The sequence below is a fragment of the Papaver somniferum genome, chromosome 10 (assembly GCF_003573695.1).
Source record: "Papaver somniferum cultivar HN1 chromosome 10, ASM357369v1, whole genome shotgun sequence".
Taxonomy (NCBI): Eukaryota; Viridiplantae; Streptophyta; class Magnoliopsida; order Ranunculales; family Papaveraceae; genus Papaver; species Papaver somniferum.
Genome location: NC_039367.1, coordinates 154372644 through 154389585, shown reverse-complemented (window position 1 = coordinate 154389585; position 16942 = coordinate 154372644). Strand labels below are relative to the sequence as shown.

The window sequence follows — 16942 nt, the reverse complement described above, 5'->3', positions numbered from 1 at the left end:
CTATAACCAAATGCCAAATGGAACAACGCTTTCAGGACGCATTTTGGGTTACCGGGACAAGTGAATGCTCACTCATTCTTTTTGTAGAACACGAAATAGACACTTTAGCTGCCACGTGTAGGATGAAGCATGGTCAATTGTGCGCACAATCACATTTGAATCTTACCTGCCCATTCTTTATGCACATCCCTCGAATAAAATATGCAAACATAGCTTACATAAACCATGCAGTAGCTCTCAAATTTCAAAGTGGGGTACGTGCTTCTTTAAAATTCATAGCACTGTGTAAACAGTAGTTGAACGTTGTCACAGGATAAAATAGTCAGCGCTCAACCATTCAGCGGTTATCCCGAATATTCGCCTAGCGCTGAATCGTTCAGCGTTGGGTTCATTTTTTGAACGATGAATTATTCGGCTTTTTAATTTCGCTGATAGTTGAACTGCGAGCAGTTTTTAGGAGAGAGAAGTAGCCAGATAGAGTTTTAACTTTTTTCCCACACTTTTTTCATGATTGCAACACTTTTTGGTCAATCTAGCAGTCCAATCGAGCCCATAGGAGTTAGCCTTATAGCCTACTTCCTTGAATAAAATGTCAGCCTATCACGTACTGTTGGAGTCTATTCACATTCTCGCCATTTTCCGGAACAAACCTGCAATAATCAATCTACGAATTTTAACATAACTACATTTTACAGAAATGTTTAAATGGCATTATATCCTAAAACCACTCTCGACAGACTACATATGGTAAATGTTCAAATAACATGGTGATGCAGGAATCGATCATCGGGGCAAAGGAACTGTGATGTGTTTGAGATATATAAAGTTTAACGTATTTAGCTTTTGAAAATTTGATCGAACCAAAACTAAAAGAGAAAACACTTGCAGCAGCTCCTATCAGATCCACCGACATGCGCAACTCGCACAAATATGAAGGTCAAGTTTTTTACAGCTTAGCAAGAGGAGACATTATTGTCCTAAAACCACCTATGTACAATGACAAATCCATTTCGGCGTAGAACATTAATAATTTTTTAAGAGCTAGTTAAACGCAGAACAAAAATTACCCTAAGGTAGTGAAGGAATAACACCAGCAACAGCTCCAACCCATGTATGATCACTTGGTATATTTGCTTAATACACTTGTGCAGGAACCAATATTTTTTCCTGCAGCAACGTTGCCATGAAAAAATACGTATCATAGATAACCATATATAACGTCAGGTAAAGGATAACCTTTCAAACAAAGGGCTAAATCAAAAGTGAGCATATATAACCATATAAACAGTATCCGTGAGACGCAGTGATGGGTAAAACAAAAAATATTTGCTCACTTCAGAATACTTAAAACAGTCACTTAGTTTTTTTTCTATTTCAGAAAATTGAACAGCAGGTAATCAGATTCTTCACTTCTTGGAATATAGTAACAGGAATATCCAATAGTAAAACAATAGTAACACAATCTATTCCAGCAACACACACCACTGGAGCAGCTTTATCTGGTCATGTTGCAGCTACATTACAAAAATTGGATCTATTGCAGAATCTAAAATTCACAAAACAAATAAAGCAGAAAGTGGCATAGAAGAATACCAATGAAAAAGGTTATGAGTTCAAACACTAAGGAGTTCCACTATCCAGCTCGCACAGTTCTATTAGTATTTTTGTTTTCCCCTGCAAACGAAGTCAATAAGTTAAACCCAATTAAGATGTCAGCTTGAACTTCATAAATCAACTCAAGAATATCCAATAGTAAATCAAAGTATACAAACACAAAACATAGATAGCAATCAACTATCAAACCCAAACACCAAGAACTGAACCCATTAAAGTTTTGTAAAATCAGTAATATTACCATTATAACTTACCCGAATTTATCTTTTTTCCTCCTTGATTACTAAGATTCATCACCTTCACTTATCAAATCATTATTGGCAGCAATAAGAAATAACAACAACAAGAAAGAAAAAAACTAAACAAAATTAAAAGCAAAAGCCTCAACCTTATTAAATATAAAAATTTGAAACTTTCAATTGTATATATATTTGTTTAATAATTTCAATTGGTTTGGCCTTGATTTACCCTTAAAGCTCTTTCTAGAGTCATATGAAATCAAAGCTTTCGTACATACAGGAACTACCACATCCAACTCCCACCCAGTGCTCTTCCAAAAATATGAGCTACATTGTCGAAAAACGGAGACATGTAATTAGAATATAAATAGCCTAACTAAGCTAAAATCATAACCAACATGACCCAATCCAAAAGGGATATAACTTAGAATAACAAATTCAATAATAACCCTAAATCCCTAAATTTCCAAATAAAAAGTAACTAATACCATAATACCCAAAAACTGATTCGATTAAGCTAAACAAAGTAAAATATATCTTGTGACAATAAACAAATAAAAATCCTAAAGCCATCATACCTTGAATTGAACACGAAGATCATAACCCTAGCCTTGCAGACCGAAATAGAGAACATCATAAACACCACACTCAGTAACTAAACTAGGCCAAAACCCTTTCAACTGTGAAAAGTGAAGAAAAAGAAAAAAATAATAAAGATTAGAGATGCTTACACTTAGTGGGATTATGGGGCTCCTTCAAATACTTCGCCGGTTAAATTAAACTCATTAAGGATATCGTAGCTGGGGTTCGAATGGAGGGATCCAACTCTACGCACCACTGTTGATTTGGAGTTTCGATTATTTCTTCATCTTCTTTGTCTGGTGAGCTGGCAAAGGAGAACAGAGAGAGAATTAGATCAGAAAAGGTAATCGGAGGTGGAAGTCGTTTTAGGTTTTAGGTTTGATTATTGACGTAAGTATTATCTACCTAACTGGCGTTGGTACCGTCCAGTTAAGTATTTGGTGTAAACCAAATGTAATTAATTATTTAGCTGTAGATTGAAAGGTAAGTATTGTCTACTCACTTTTATGTTGACGGTGTTACTAACGATCGGTTAAATATCGGGTTGAACGAAGTGTAACCCAAGTTTTAATGTCTCGACCAATAGAGTCTCGCCAACATCCTTACCGTGTGACGTGGGAGCTTATATGACTTAGCATTTTAATTGATGGGAGATTACTGTATGATGATTAATAATTCACAAGTGAAAACTACTACCACGCCCATTTTTAAGATTTTTTCCACCGTGAAATCCACCGGCGGAAAACTTCATGACCACACCCAATTTTTCCTCAAAAATTACTGGCTCGCCTATATTTTCTAAAATTATACTTTCATTTATATTTTGTCTTCGTTTCCGGAGGAGCTTTACGAACTAAAATTTTCTCTAGGTTGCACTATGACTTTGTTTCTTTTTCATCTGGAAGGAGCTTTGAGATTCGAGAGCGTTTTCTTCTCGTCTTCTTATTCTAGATCTGGTTTCAAGTTTCAAGCCATTGTTTTCCAAGAAAACTGAGAGATGAATGAGATCGAGAACAGCAGAGATAAATCAGATGGAGTGGAATTTGAATTAGGGGTTGGTTTGAATAAATCGCTGAGCAGCTGATGAATTTGGGAGGTCTGAGATGGTGATGAACACATGATGAAATAGAGATGGAAGATAAGATTCTGCTGCTGTGTTTTGATTTAGAAGACATGGGTTTAGAGCGGATTCGCAGATGGATGAGTTGCTGCTATGAAGAAGGTTCTGTGGATTGTATGGAAGATTCGAGTTGGGTTTGTGGCTGATTGTGAAAGAATTAGGGCTTTAGTTATTTCCCCGAATCAGGGATGGTCAAAATCGGGTTAGTAATACTGTTGATTCTCGTTACTTCAATGTATTTGGTACCGTTGGTCAAAATTGGGTTAGCAATACTGTGATAATCTCAACTTTTGTCAATGCATCCAATTTAGGGTTTAAGTCCCTAAATTTTTGATTTTTATGCTTTTTTCAGATAAATGTTTACCAATGCCTTGAAGGAGGAGTGATTGTTGTTCTACAGTTTTATGTTGATGAAGATGTAAGTAAAGATTTCTTTCTTATTTTTTTTCTTTGAACGAAGATGCAGCTACCATCTGATGCATGTCTGGTTTGGTCATGTGTTGTTTAGTTCAGAAGGAAGAGTCATTCTATACTTTGAGTTGGGCTTGTAATATTGATGGGAATCCATTGTTAGTTGCTGGTGGACTCAATGGAATTATATGTGTTATTCAACCAAAATAAATTTCTCATTCTATATTTTGAGTCATTCATAGAGAAACGAAATTCTCTTTTCCTTCAACTAAAATAAATTTATTTTATTTCTGAGTTGGACAATGATGATACTCGGTTTGCTAGCAATCATAGAGAAGCATGCCAGGGAGATTGCTAGTGATTTGGGTACAGATGAGGATGTCTTAAGGGTTTGTTGTTTTCCCTTAATTAGCTATTTGAATTCACAAGATCTTCTGTCTGTTCGAAGCGTCTGCAAATTATTGCGCTGCATCGTCCGGGGTGATGCTCTTTTATATACTGATCATCCATTAAATGAGTGGGTTACAGACGATGGTCTTCTGCAACTAGCTAGCAGGGCTCAAGGAAGCTTGAGAACTTCGAGTAAATAGTAAGTGACTTAAACTACATTCATTCTCTTGTCAGTGTCATCAGAACATTATTGACATATATGGGTTTGATTATTAAGGAATTAGGATAGTAATTGTGGAATTTCAGGGAAAAGTTATTTTTATTGGTTGAAAACTTAGCTGTGGATGTTGTTTTCTGCGGAAACTCTCTTGGTTGTGTATAGCTAATGGTTGTAGGGGTGATTTTTTTTGAGATTCAATTTGAGATTTTTGTATGAGGTGTAGGTTGGTGATTTTTTGTTGTTGTTGGAGGTTAAGTACTAAGGAGCTAATTTGTTTGTGTTTGTATATTGCTTTGCAGCCGCGTGTGTGGGAATCCACATGCTATCATCAGAAAGTATGGACTGATGTGTCGCAGGCAGTGCTTCCGTAGCAATGCCAAGGAGATCGGTTTCATCAAGGTGAGCTGTCTACAAGCAATTGAGATTTTGTGGTAAATTTGATCATACACTTGGTTAGATGAGTTTCTGTGACAATTCCATAATATATGTAACATTTCAGAGGTTGTGTTTTCTGATAATAAAGTTCTGAATTGGTTTTTTCTTATCCTGTACACATCTCTCAGCAAAGTAGACCCTGTTGTAGGGGTTTGAATGGAATTTGTCATTTTGTTGTCATTTATTAAGCAAACAAAGAGATACCTTATATTGTTCTTTGTTCTGTAGCAATCCCGCTGCATCATTTTAGAGTGTTTTATTTGCTAGAAGCAAACTGGTTGTTGCTCTTAATTGGATGGTGTATTGTGCAAAGCCCTTGTCGCACCATTACATTGACATTGATTTTGTACTTCTCAAATTTGACCTATTCTAGGATTTTAAATTGATATACTGCTGTAAACTTGAATATATTAGATGGGTTGTACTTGGAGTTTGTCATCAACTAAATTCAGGGATTTTTGTACTCTGATTCAAATTATGTTTTGTATGCAATTCAGACTACAAGAAGGTGAAAATGTTGTTGGTTGTTGAGAACTGGGAAAGGTGTTTATGTTGTTTGGTTTGTATGGGAGTTGATGAAACATGAAAGAAGATGATTGGTTTGTGTGGGAGTTGATGATGCAGTCTAGAAAACGTCTGCGTGACATGTTATGCATCTACAAAATTTGTTGCGTAACTTGTTATGCAGTCCAGAAAACGGTTGCATAACACGTTATGCATCAACTTTTTGTCACTATTAAAACCAGCAAAAACAAAGACTGCATAACTTGTCATGCACCTACAATAATATCTATGCAGTCGTGAAAATGGATGCATAACCTGTTATGCATTCGAAAATATGGCTGCATAATGCATTATGCATCGAAAAAATTGTTGCACGATCTTCTATGCATCGAGAAGATAGATGCATAGTGCATTATGCATCAATTTTTTATGTACGCACTAATACAATGGCTACATAACTTGTTATAGATGCATAACTTTGTTATGCAGACGCATAATTTGTTATGCAGTGGAGAAAATGGTTGCATAATTCATTATGCGTCTGAGGATTGTGTTATGCATCTTTTTTGGTGGCTGCATAATGATTATGTATCAAGTTTTCGAAAATTTTGCCTAAAATGATGATCACCTCCGATTTTTCGTGAAAAACAAAAATTTGATACTGTTGTTTGTACTCGTTGCGTAGCTCTCTTAAAAAGATTTCCAACAATATAAAATTTGTAAAATTCCAAGGCGCGGATTTTTAGATATATTATATCCAAGTTGCGTTCCCAATTATACCCCTGATGCATAACCCGTCATGCGGATGCATAATCCGTCATGCATACATTTTTAATAATTTTATATAATTATGGGTGTCACAGTACCTAAAATTAATTGTGGACCTGACAATGAGAATATTATTTTTTTTGGTCTGCGCCTAATTTTCCCAATTCACAAACCATATAACTAATGATCATAATATGCAAACAGAATAGTAGAAGCAATGGATGCGTTACGAAAATGAACCATCATTGAAAATTCAATTCCTACGTTAACCTGACGAAGCAATGGATACATATTCACTTGACGTAAACCTGCACACCAATTATTATCTTACTGGGCCTGTCAATACCTTGGATCATATCTAATCTGGTGAAGATTCCAACACGCAGAATTTCGGTCCAAAGATGTCTTGGCAAATTGTCTCTCACTGATATCACTGTGTGATTAATAACAATTCTTGTTGCGTAACTAGAAGCATTACAGAACGGACCATCGTTCAAAATTCCTAAGAACCAGACTGAAGTATTCACATGAGTGTTATTATAAAGTACAAGAAAGAAGCCCCGCGTCTCTATGTACAACTATTGACGAGACTACTAGTTGCTTAGTAATCAAACGCTCGAAAGACCACCTCCATTTTCAGCTTTAGTCCTGTTCATAAAACAGCAACATTTTGTCAGTTATACGGAAAGTTAACTAGATGACCCTTAACAGTGTGCAGTTTAGTAAAACGATAAATTACTCGCACAGACAATTGTTTGAGTTTTATAAATCAAATAAAAACTCAAGCAAAAAGTGCATCGACTTACTTGTGATCAGATGGACTGGGCATAACCTCGTAAACAATAGTTGCGATAACATCCCTCTTTAACTATCCAAATAAAAAAATAATGGTTATCAATGAGATGTACAGGACCTACAGGTGGATCAGAGAAAATGGAATCTATAGGAACGACATATTCATTCATGAGAATCTTCGTAACAATCAGAGAACAAAATCCATGAAACCAAAACTGGCTAAAAATTTACCTGTGTTGCTTCACCCATTAACCCAATGTAGTGTATCCGAGTTGTATCAGCATCAAAATTTTCAGGGAAATGCAAAGTCAAACTGCCCACGCTTTGGAATCTCGAATACCTGATGGAGTTTAAGATGAGAGAACATTAGAGCCATGGATTACCATGGCATGATAAAATTAGGCAGATGATCAATTTAACAAATCGCTATACAGTTAAGCCACTTATGATTGTTACTACATTGAACATGGGGCAGATACACATGTAAAAATGTGATCAATCCTTATATCTAGTTCATCAAACTCGCTGACCTTTTACTTTTTAGTGAATTAAAATGTTTCGTAAATGGAAATTCTTTTACGAAATTAGTGTTCAGTCATGGTTGTTCATTGTAAGAGAATCTGTGGAATTCTTAAACATTTTAGTTAATGTTTGAACCGTTTGGTTATATGAGTTCAGTTGTCCCATTTTTCAGTGATAACGAACTGTTCTTGCTTAAAAATAGTCTTTTACAAGTTCAACTCTTCAAAATATGCCGATTGTCTAGTTAAGGTATAACTTCAAGAAATAATTCTATATATGCAAATGAGTAAGAATATGGCAAGTAAAAGACATGAATAACAGATAAAATAAGATGATACTTAGATAAAAGCAGTTAATAAACAATGATCAGGACGATTTACTAACCTGGTTTGGTACTCTAATATGCCTTGCAAATTTTCAGCTAAATCCCACTCCTTGATGATATCAGGGAAACATTTGATTAGTTAACTGGAAACAGAGAGCTTGCAGCCAAAATAACTAAGATAATGCTAAGAGTAGTTACCTGAACAGGTTGCATGCCTTGGGCATCTGAAAAGTCAATACCTTCTCGATTAATGAACCTAGATTTCAACTAGAACCAAGTTAGTATTTCAAGAAATCTGGCGAGGACAAATTATAATGCACGAACAATACATAGATGTCTGACATGCAAAACCTAAGATGTTTACAAGAAAAAAGCCATTAAACTGAAAAATCGGGTAAGCTTGAGACAACATGGAGTTACGGTTGGAGAGTGGATCAGTTTTACAAGATATCAAAATAGATAGTAGGAAACAAATTACTTCCAAACACATTAAAGCACAAAAGAAATGTTTTAGAGGTCGAACTCACGCTCTCATTTTTGAGGGACTTGTTCCATCAGCACCACCAACAATAGAAATGCTTTTGATCTTAACATCTGAGGTAAATCTGCAAGGAATTTGAAGGGTATAAAACAAATATAGAACTCAATACCATGTCTTGTCAAAGATGACCATAGGATATGTGGAAGGTATTCAAACTCGCACATAGATAATAATTTGAAAGAGAAAATCAAAGAAAAAAGAAAAAGTAAAACCGAATTTGGCAACAGACAAAAGTTACTGCAGCATATTACAAGAAACAGCCAAAGCAGACAATAACAAACTAGCATATGCTAAATGCACAAAGTTTTTCCAAATTAAATAGCTCGGAAATATGGTTCCTATTAATGATCAAATCTAAACCTAAAAACTATACCATGTTCTCTGTGCGGAATAAATAAGATCACTTACACATTCCTTGTAAGTTCAAAATAATAGTTTGGATTGCTTCCCTGTTCTCAGTTTTACCGCAATAGCTATTAAATGAGCTGACTGGATATCAAACTGGGACAGGACTCGACTTTAGGCAACCAGTCTTTAAATTGTTCTTTTATGGCATGTTTGAAAAGCAAATTCTTACAAAGTTTTTCGTTGAACAACTAAACCCTGACCCTGCAACTACATTTGCCTAGTCAAAGAATCTTAATCACTCGCAATCCTTTTCCAAGCTACCTTGGTTGTTTTAGTAACACTCGTAGTCTAAGAAAAGTGAGCTAGGTTTATGAGATATGCCTAGTGACTACAGGGAGTCAAAGGATATCCTTGTTAGAATAATTAAGCAAGCAAGACAAAATATATGTCATCATGGGATGCAGTTAAGAGAATAACAGCTGAAGCTACAATATGTCATAGTAAGGAAAAAATTAATGCATTGAATGAAACCTATGTGAGTATATGCTTGCAAGTGCTAGTCCTGCTGTTAGATGACAAACAGCTCTTTTTGAATTTCAAGCAAGCGATTTCATCTATGGGTTTAGATTGCCAACAACATGGATGCTGATGCTTCGACCAAAAAATCTAAAGCATTGACAACTACACAATCTTGGTATTCCCTCTATGATTTTTGGTTTCCTAAGACGAGAACTTTCTAGCGTCCAATCTGTGTAGCATTTCTATACCAATCTGTGTAGTATTTCTATACACAAATTATTGCTTGCTTTCTGAATAAAACATTAATATATAAAACAAAATGGAGAACGAAAACTCTGCTTTAGGTCTATAATCAAAATGATTCAACTACAATCAGTAGAGATACTGCAATTACTTACGGAATGAAAACGATTAACTCGGGATCACCATCATTGCTTTCCAAAAGGCCCTGTTATGATAAAGAGAATATAAAAAATATGTACTAAACAATTGTGATTTGACAAGTTATTGTTCATCAAGGATATCTCTTTACATTAAATTAAAGCGAACATCTCATATAATATCTGGTTATTAGTTTGTAACGGAGGTTATTTCACTTCAGACATAATATCACAAACGATCCGGGTTAAATTCAAACAAATCCTGCCTAACAAAATACACTGGACACACATACCGTTGATATATCGAGACGCTGTTCCCAAGCTTTAAACACTGACTTGGCACTTCCTTGAACTGCTTCGTTTAAAGCAGATACCTAAAATCAAAACATCAAAAGAAAAATCACTAAAGTAGCTCTACAACCTCATTTCCCTGGGCATTCAAGATTCATCCTTCCCATTTCAGAAGCTAAACTAAAGCAACTTGATACAATAATCAGCATCCTAGAATCAAATACTTGACGACAATCTAATCAACTAATAAACCATAGAAAAACACTGGTACTACCATAAATTAATCTCAAATTTCTGCATAAATCCTATCTCAACCCATAATCAACAATGACCTTAGGAGTCTAATTCAATTCAAAGATGCATCATTGAAAATTAACAAGAAACATTATCTCCTGTCTCTTTAATTACATCATGTATCCAACAAAACAAAACACAGACAAGCAGTCTACATGTGCAATTTCATCTCTTCCTCATCCGACATCTGCCAACACCAACTTATATACAGGTTGTTCCTGACCTTCCCCGTACTATGCCGCTTATATCTCTAGCAACAAGGCTGTGAGGACTGAGGAGATTCAAGTACCCGAGCCAACCAGCCGAATGGATACAATAAAAATTCCAATGACCATCCATGTCTTGACTCACTACCGAATCGAATTGCCTAGGCCTACCATTAAATAGTAACCCTAACGTTATAGCAATTACTCTCTCTGCAGCTTCCCATACGCAATATCCTTCCCAGAAGCACTTGAGACTTGAATCTCATATCTTCTATAATATAATCATATTTCTGTACAACCTACCCTGAAATCAGGAAAGCAATTTCACCTATGACATCTAAAATACAGCAGTCTGAACACAACTGAAATATGGACCAAAGCAAACAGAAAAAGGAATAAAGCTACATGAGTCTGGGTTATAGCACAATTAATCACAAAAACCCTAGTGTGTAATCTTCTAGAGTAATTAAAAAAAGAAAGAAAAACAAATCAGCATCAACTCAAAAAGGCTAAAAAATCCACCATTAAATGATCGGTATTATAATCTTTTAATCTAATCAATACCCTAAAAACACTGGCAATTACCATCAACTAATCCTGGTCCAAATAGAAAAAAGTTAAAGGAAACACAAATTCCTGGTCCAACACTTGTTGAGCTGGACGTGTTGTTATTTATCCAGCAATGGAACATAAAAACGGTAAATCTGATGATTCACTTCAATAGCTTTCGCCATTTTGGGTATCTTCAATTCCATTCAGTGAAGATAACCGAAATGGTTAAGCCTTTTGAAACCTTCAATTGTAAGTTGTAACACTGTATTTACCATTGACCTTTGGTCTTTCGATAGGCAACAATTTCTTGATCTATTCCGATGCTATTCTAACTCTTCGACATTCGACGTCTACCAACATCAACTAATACACAGGTTGTTCCTGCCCTCCCCATGCTAATGCCACTCTTATCTCTAGCAACAGAGCAAAGAAGAGATTCTAGTACTCCAGCCAGCCAACCCAGGGAACGCAGTAAACATACAAATTACAACTCCAAGTCCAAATCAAGTTTTTCCTAGGCATACCTATTACAAACTAAATCTTCCCTTTTACCAATTACTCTCCCTCCAGCTTCCTATCCCTGAAGCCTTGAACCTCACATGTTCTACGATAAAATCAAAATTCTCTACTAACTAACCCGAAGCAAGGGACCCAGGCGTACCCGTTGACATTTTAAAGAACTGCAGACTGAACAAAATTGAAAAAGGAATGAAGTTACATGAGTCTACTATTTGAGAGAGATTTTAAGCTCCTTAGCAGCTCAACTAATTGAAAAACAACGAGACTAAACCACATCCACTATCTCAAACAGTTCCGAAAACCCTAGTAATCTGCCAAATCAGTTTCAATTCAGAAAGGCAAAAATCCACCACTAATCGACCGATATAATAATCGTTTAATACAATCAATACCCTAATAACACTGGTAATTACCATCCAATAATCTCATACTTCAGAACAAATCCATATTTTCCCAAAATCTCTACATAAAAAACTGAAAAAATATCAGAAAAAAAATTAGGGATTGGAAATACAAAACAGATAAATGGGGAAAGGAGAAACGAACCTTGGAAAGGTCTATGTGCTTGTAAAGAGAAAAATCAGATGAGCAATCGTGATCCTCACAACTATGATCATGAACACACGCCATTCTGCAACTCACTGTCTCTCTTTTCTCTGGAATTTGTTTCTAAAGGTAGAAGGAGAAAATCTCAGAAATGAATTTCTAGTGAAAGTTAAAAGCAAAAGTGTCTATGCTAAAGTACGCGGGGGTATCTTACTTGTTAACCGGCACTCGGTTTGTACCTGGATTCTGAATCTCTGATTGGAAGTGCCTCATATCCCACGTGGTACTCTAGCTCCTGGCATTTCATAGTTTACGGGACGGTGAACATATGAGTAGGGCTGCACGAAGTTTGGTTCGGTGCGGTTATAGGTAAAACCGTTCAAATAACCGTGTTCGTTGCGGTTATCACAATTGAAACCGTAGACAAATTGTTCAGTATTCGGTTCGGTTTTTAACCGCACCGATACTGTTCGGTTACGGTTCGGTTCGGTTTTCACCTATACCCTGCACCTGTATATAAATATATTCTGAAATTCTTAATAAACTGATACTACATGCCATACTTAAATCTTGATAATATAACCATAGTCTACAGATAATCAAAGTTGAAGTTCACAAACAAGTTAGCCAAAGTCTTAAGTCTAAAAGATAACCAAAGTCTGATGAATCGAAAGTTAAAAGAAAACGATGTTGCCAATAACATAAAAAGACTGCAGTCATCCATTTCATCTTCATTTCTCAAGTTAACCAAAGCTAAAAGACTGCAGTCCATCCATCTCTCAAGCCAATCTCCTTAATCTTCATCCTTCCCCAAAATTTCTGCAACAAGAAAAACAAGAAGAAATAAGATAAGAGAAACTAACAGATAAGAAGAAAAACAACAAGAATGCAAAGAAGAATACAAACACTTGGCTGAATATGAATTATGATTGCTGCTGTTGTTGTTACAGCAGGTGAGAAACTAACAGATAAAAGAAGATACACTCATTCAAATTTCAAGTCAAAAGAGAAGGGATTCCATTACCATCTTCAATGTTGGAATTGTCATCAGGGACGTAGTCACATAGGAAATCAAGAGAGATAGGTTTATGCAACCAGCTTTGCGTACAGAGAAGTGCTTCAACTGTCCTGGCAGATAGCGAGCTTCTCCATGGAGTAAGAATGCGTTTTCCAGTACTGAATGCAGATTCCGAAGCAACGGGGACACTGGTATTGCTAAAATATCCTTTGCCATTAGTGATAGTACCTTAAACAACCACAACAGCAAATGGTTTTAGCTGACAGTAGTGGGTCTGATCATGAAATGAGACCTCCAAAGAAAAGAGCAGAAACATGGGTTTCTGAAGAAACAAGATTATTAATAAATTTGGGATCACCAAGTATGTGTACTGACAAATGGAGAAATTTATTAAAAGAGTTTAAGAAAATGAAGCATCACCAAGATCGTGGTACTATTAGCCTGCCACCATGCTAGTTTAAGAAATTTATTAAAAGAGTTGATTAAGCAAATACCTTATACTTGGTACTATTAGCCTGCCACCATGCTAGAATATCAAACTCCTTGGTAGATGCTTCACAGTCATCAAGCAAATACCTTTCAAGCTCTGACTTTGGATGAGTATTGTGAACATTCATTCTTCTGACCCTTCTGCTTCTTGTTGGGATTCTGAGGGCATGTGCCTAAATGTGTCTTCATGCTGGAAGTGCCATTTCCTCTGCTATGTGCTTGCAATTTCTTCTTACAATGCTTACACTGAGCTTGTTCTTCACTGAGCCTTACAAAGTCATTCCAAACTTTTGATCTAGTTTTCCCCTTCTTCTTCGGTACAACCTCAGGTGCAGGGTCCTGTGTAGCCTGCTCTATAGCTTGTGTTTCTTGTTTTGTTGCATCAACTTGAGGTGTTATTGACAGTGTCACATCAGTAGACCCAGCTGCAGGGGATGGAGAGGGAGATGCACTTGCCATCTTGCAGCTTGATAATGAAACTGAACTTGATCCAATCATTACCCTGCCAAACAACCAAAGGTAAACAAGTTAGTTCTTACTTCTTAATACAAGCATTCATATTTCTTTAAACAATCAAGTTAGTTCTGAACTTGATAATGAAACTAAACTTCATTTGACACTGCCGTGTTACTCAGTTTAAATTAGAAATACATTTCAGAGTGCTAGCTCAGAGTGACCCTGAGTTTCAGAGTGCTAGCTAGCTAGCACTTGCAATTTCAGTTTAAATTACACTGCCACTGCACAGCAATTTCAGAGTGCTCAACCATATCAACATTCGACACCCATTAAAAATTTAAACCCCTTTTTCGAAATAATTTACATCATTCAACATTAGACCATATCAGTACTCAACCATATCAAATCACAGATCCTAAATCACTTCATTTTACATCAACTGACCTTTTTCAAAATATTTTCACAATAATAAACCCTAAGTTCAAAACATCAATCAAACAGAACAAGTCAAAATGAAGATTGAACTAGTTAGTAGTTACCTGTAATCAGACTCCTTCCTTCCCTTAACTCAAACTGAATGATAATAGCTTTCAGACTCCTTCTTGAGTTCCTCCCCTCAACTCAACCAAAACCTAAAATAAAAAACCCATGACTGTAATCAGAAAAATAAGATTTGACAAAAGAAATTGATTGATAAACACAAAACAACAAGCAAACCATTTCGAAGAAAGAAACTCTAAGTCCTAACAGAAGAATAATTAAAAAAAAAACCCTAGAAATTGAAAAACAAACAAATCAATCGAAACGAGAATGAGAAATAGAACAGGGGATCTATTTACTTACTAGATAGAGCCAAGGAGGTGGTGGTGCTCTTGATGGAGGTGGTTTAAAAGATCAAAGTGGTGGTTCTACTGGTGGTGGAGGCGACTGGGGTTTCAGACTGAAGAGCGAGAGCCGAGAAGAAGAGAAACGAGATGAAAACTTCTGAAAAAATTAGGGTTCCGAAATATATATGGTGTAGGCTTTAATCTAGACGGCTAGGATTAATCAAGATAAAAACTAATCGACGGTCCCTATTAATCGGTTTTTCGGTGCGGTTATCTTGCGGTTATGGGTAAAACCGTATGCCGAACCGTAAATCTAACGGTTATTAAAATGAAAACCGTCACCGACCGTTGGATTATCGGTGCGGTTACGGTTCGGTTATGCGGTTATCGGTGCGGTTACGGTTATCGGTTCGGTTTCTGTTCAGCACTACATACGAGTATTATTCGGATTTGTAAAAGGTACGGTATGTCCAAAATCTGGTTAGCTGTTCGGGATTCGGTAATAATTCGAAATTGTGTATCTACGTGTGTAATTCGTTTCAGTCATATAAATTTGGTATTGAAAACTCGCCACATATTAAACAATGAAAATAGATCTTTCTGTTATAAACGGAAATTTAATTGGTAAATGTCTATTTCAGTGGGACCCCGTTATTTGGGCATCAAGTACATAAACTCTTTAAATAAAGTCTCAAGCCTTTATAAACATACACACGTGAATGAGGAACCTCTCTGTTCTTCCCCTCTATTTTATGTCCCTTGTTCTTTGTCTTTCATATCACAACACGTTATCGGGACGATGCTCTACTAGCTGATAACAGAAGTATTAAAGTGGAAGCCAAAAGAATCCTAGCGACCTAAGATGTCGAATACAATAGGCAGGAAAAATCTAAACCTAAACAAATCTATAAATATACTTTCTGATCTTTTTTTAATTAAATATATATTTATATATGATTCATATACTGGTCGGTTCATATTGATTTCTATCTTAACTGTACGGCTATTCTGTTTTCTCTTTAAGGGTTAAGATGGACTAATGTCTCATGACACCCGCAGATTGATGGATTAAGATGCGTAAGCTTAGCACCGTCTCACGGAACTCCCAGTAAGTGAGTTACAGTAACAAGGAGTCTTTTAGTTTAATACAATCTTCAGTACTGTTGATGGAATTGTTATCCATTTTTTTTTCTATTAATTATTTTTCTTTTAATGGTATACCAAGTGATTCATCAGATATGGATCCTATCTCTAACTATTGTCCCAAGAATCGAAATCCATTGGGTTATCTTTAAAAGACCTAATCTATACGATGGGGTGCCCGTGATTAACTTTGTTGAATGTTTGATTTTTCTTTCTCTCTATTTTTTTTCATAGACTCTCTAAAAAAAAAAAAAATCCATCGAAGGATGATTTTATAGTTTCTATCTCTCTAATGAAATTGTAATCACTAAAAATTGATGTAGTCGCAAATATTATTATCTTTTACAGCAAAAATCACATGCATGGTTGAAAAACCTCTGACCAGTTAATATTGGTATCTTTGTCCATTTGACGAAGATCATGTGATTTATCATATCCTGCGGTTTCTATATTTTTTTTAGAAACCCATTGATGAGTGCCAAATATTGTATATATTTATCCCTTTTTGTTGGCATTTAACTCATCTTTTATGCATTAATTCTACATTTTATCCCATATTCTGTATTTTCATTGTTTTCAAGAATAAATATTTTTATTAATTAATTTTGCATTTTTAGGTAATAAATAAAGTCTGGATGACTTGCGGAGCAAAAAGAGCAGAAAAGTAGTGAAAAGCCGGGAGAAATCACGCAAGGAAGCCGCGAAGAATGGTGCGCACAACCTCATTTTCTACACACAAAAACGCATCCGTTCTCAGCCATCAGATCAGTTCTCAGAAGCATCCGATGGTCGCTCCTTCATAGAGCATCAAAATCTGAAGTCTCTGCCAAGCACCACAGCGCTGAAATTCCAAGCCTTCAGATTAGATGGTAGTTGAATCCAACGGTT

The 16942-nt window shown here is 35.9% G+C and overlaps 3 protein-coding genes and 2 long non-coding RNA genes across 6 annotated transcripts; 1 reads left to right on the top strand and 4 right to left on the bottom strand.

Annotated features, from left to right (window-relative positions):
* Positions 1-244: 244 nt before the first annotated feature.
* Positions 245-2721, bottom strand: LOC113317898. 2 transcript variants are annotated; one of them, XR_003344113.1, is made up of 7 exons: positions 2585-2721; positions 2432-2463; positions 2083-2180; positions 1869-1911; positions 1594-1674; positions 1068-1167; positions 245-650 (listed from the first exon to the last, which is right to left on the bottom strand). It is a non-coding gene; the product is annotated as an uncharacterized LOC113317898 (long non-coding RNA). The 2 variants fall into 2 exon arrangements; XR_003344112.1 differs by lacking the exon at positions 2432-2463.
* A 578-nt stretch (positions 2722-3299) lies between these two features.
* On the top strand, positions 3300-5557 carry LOC113315048. Its single transcript, XM_026563358.1, has 4 exons — positions 3300-3757; positions 3908-4555; positions 4876-4975; positions 5509-5557. Exons 2-4 carry the CDS (start codon positions 4269-4271, stop codon positions 5521-5523), a joined length of 402 nt encoding a protein of 133 aa, XP_026419143.1. The 5' UTR covers positions 3300-3757; positions 3908-4268; the 3' UTR covers positions 5524-5557.
* Positions 5558-6505: 948 nt separating this feature from the next.
* LOC113314953 (PITH domain-containing protein 1) lies at positions 6506-12270 on the bottom strand. Its single transcript, XM_026563273.1, has 9 exons — positions 12122-12270; positions 10007-10087; positions 9732-9781; positions 8453-8530; positions 8124-8181; positions 7985-8034; positions 7310-7418; positions 7090-7151; positions 6506-6931 (listed from the first exon to the last, which is right to left on the bottom strand). Exons 1-9 carry the CDS (start codon positions 12203-12205, stop codon positions 6892-6894), a joined length of 612 nt encoding a protein of 203 aa, XP_026419058.1. The 5' UTR covers positions 12206-12270; the 3' UTR covers positions 6506-6891.
* A 551-nt stretch (positions 12271-12821) lies between these two features.
* Positions 12822-13758, bottom strand: LOC113317022. Its single transcript, XM_026565175.1, has 3 exons — positions 13634-13758; positions 13146-13367; positions 12822-12940 (listed from the first exon to the last, which is right to left on the bottom strand). The coding sequence occupies exons 1-3, from the start codon at positions 13754-13756 to the stop codon at positions 12875-12877; spliced, it is 411 nt and encodes a 136-aa protein (XP_026420960.1). The 5' UTR covers positions 13757-13758; the 3' UTR covers positions 12822-12874.
* Positions 13759-13760: 2 nt separating this feature from the next.
* Positions 13761-15201, bottom strand: LOC113317023. The gene is made up of 3 exons (XR_003343183.1): positions 14928-15201; positions 14624-14716; positions 13761-14130 (listed from the first exon to the last, which is right to left on the bottom strand). It is a non-coding gene; the product is annotated as an uncharacterized LOC113317023 (long non-coding RNA).
* Between the last annotated feature and the right edge of the window lie 1741 nt (positions 15202-16942).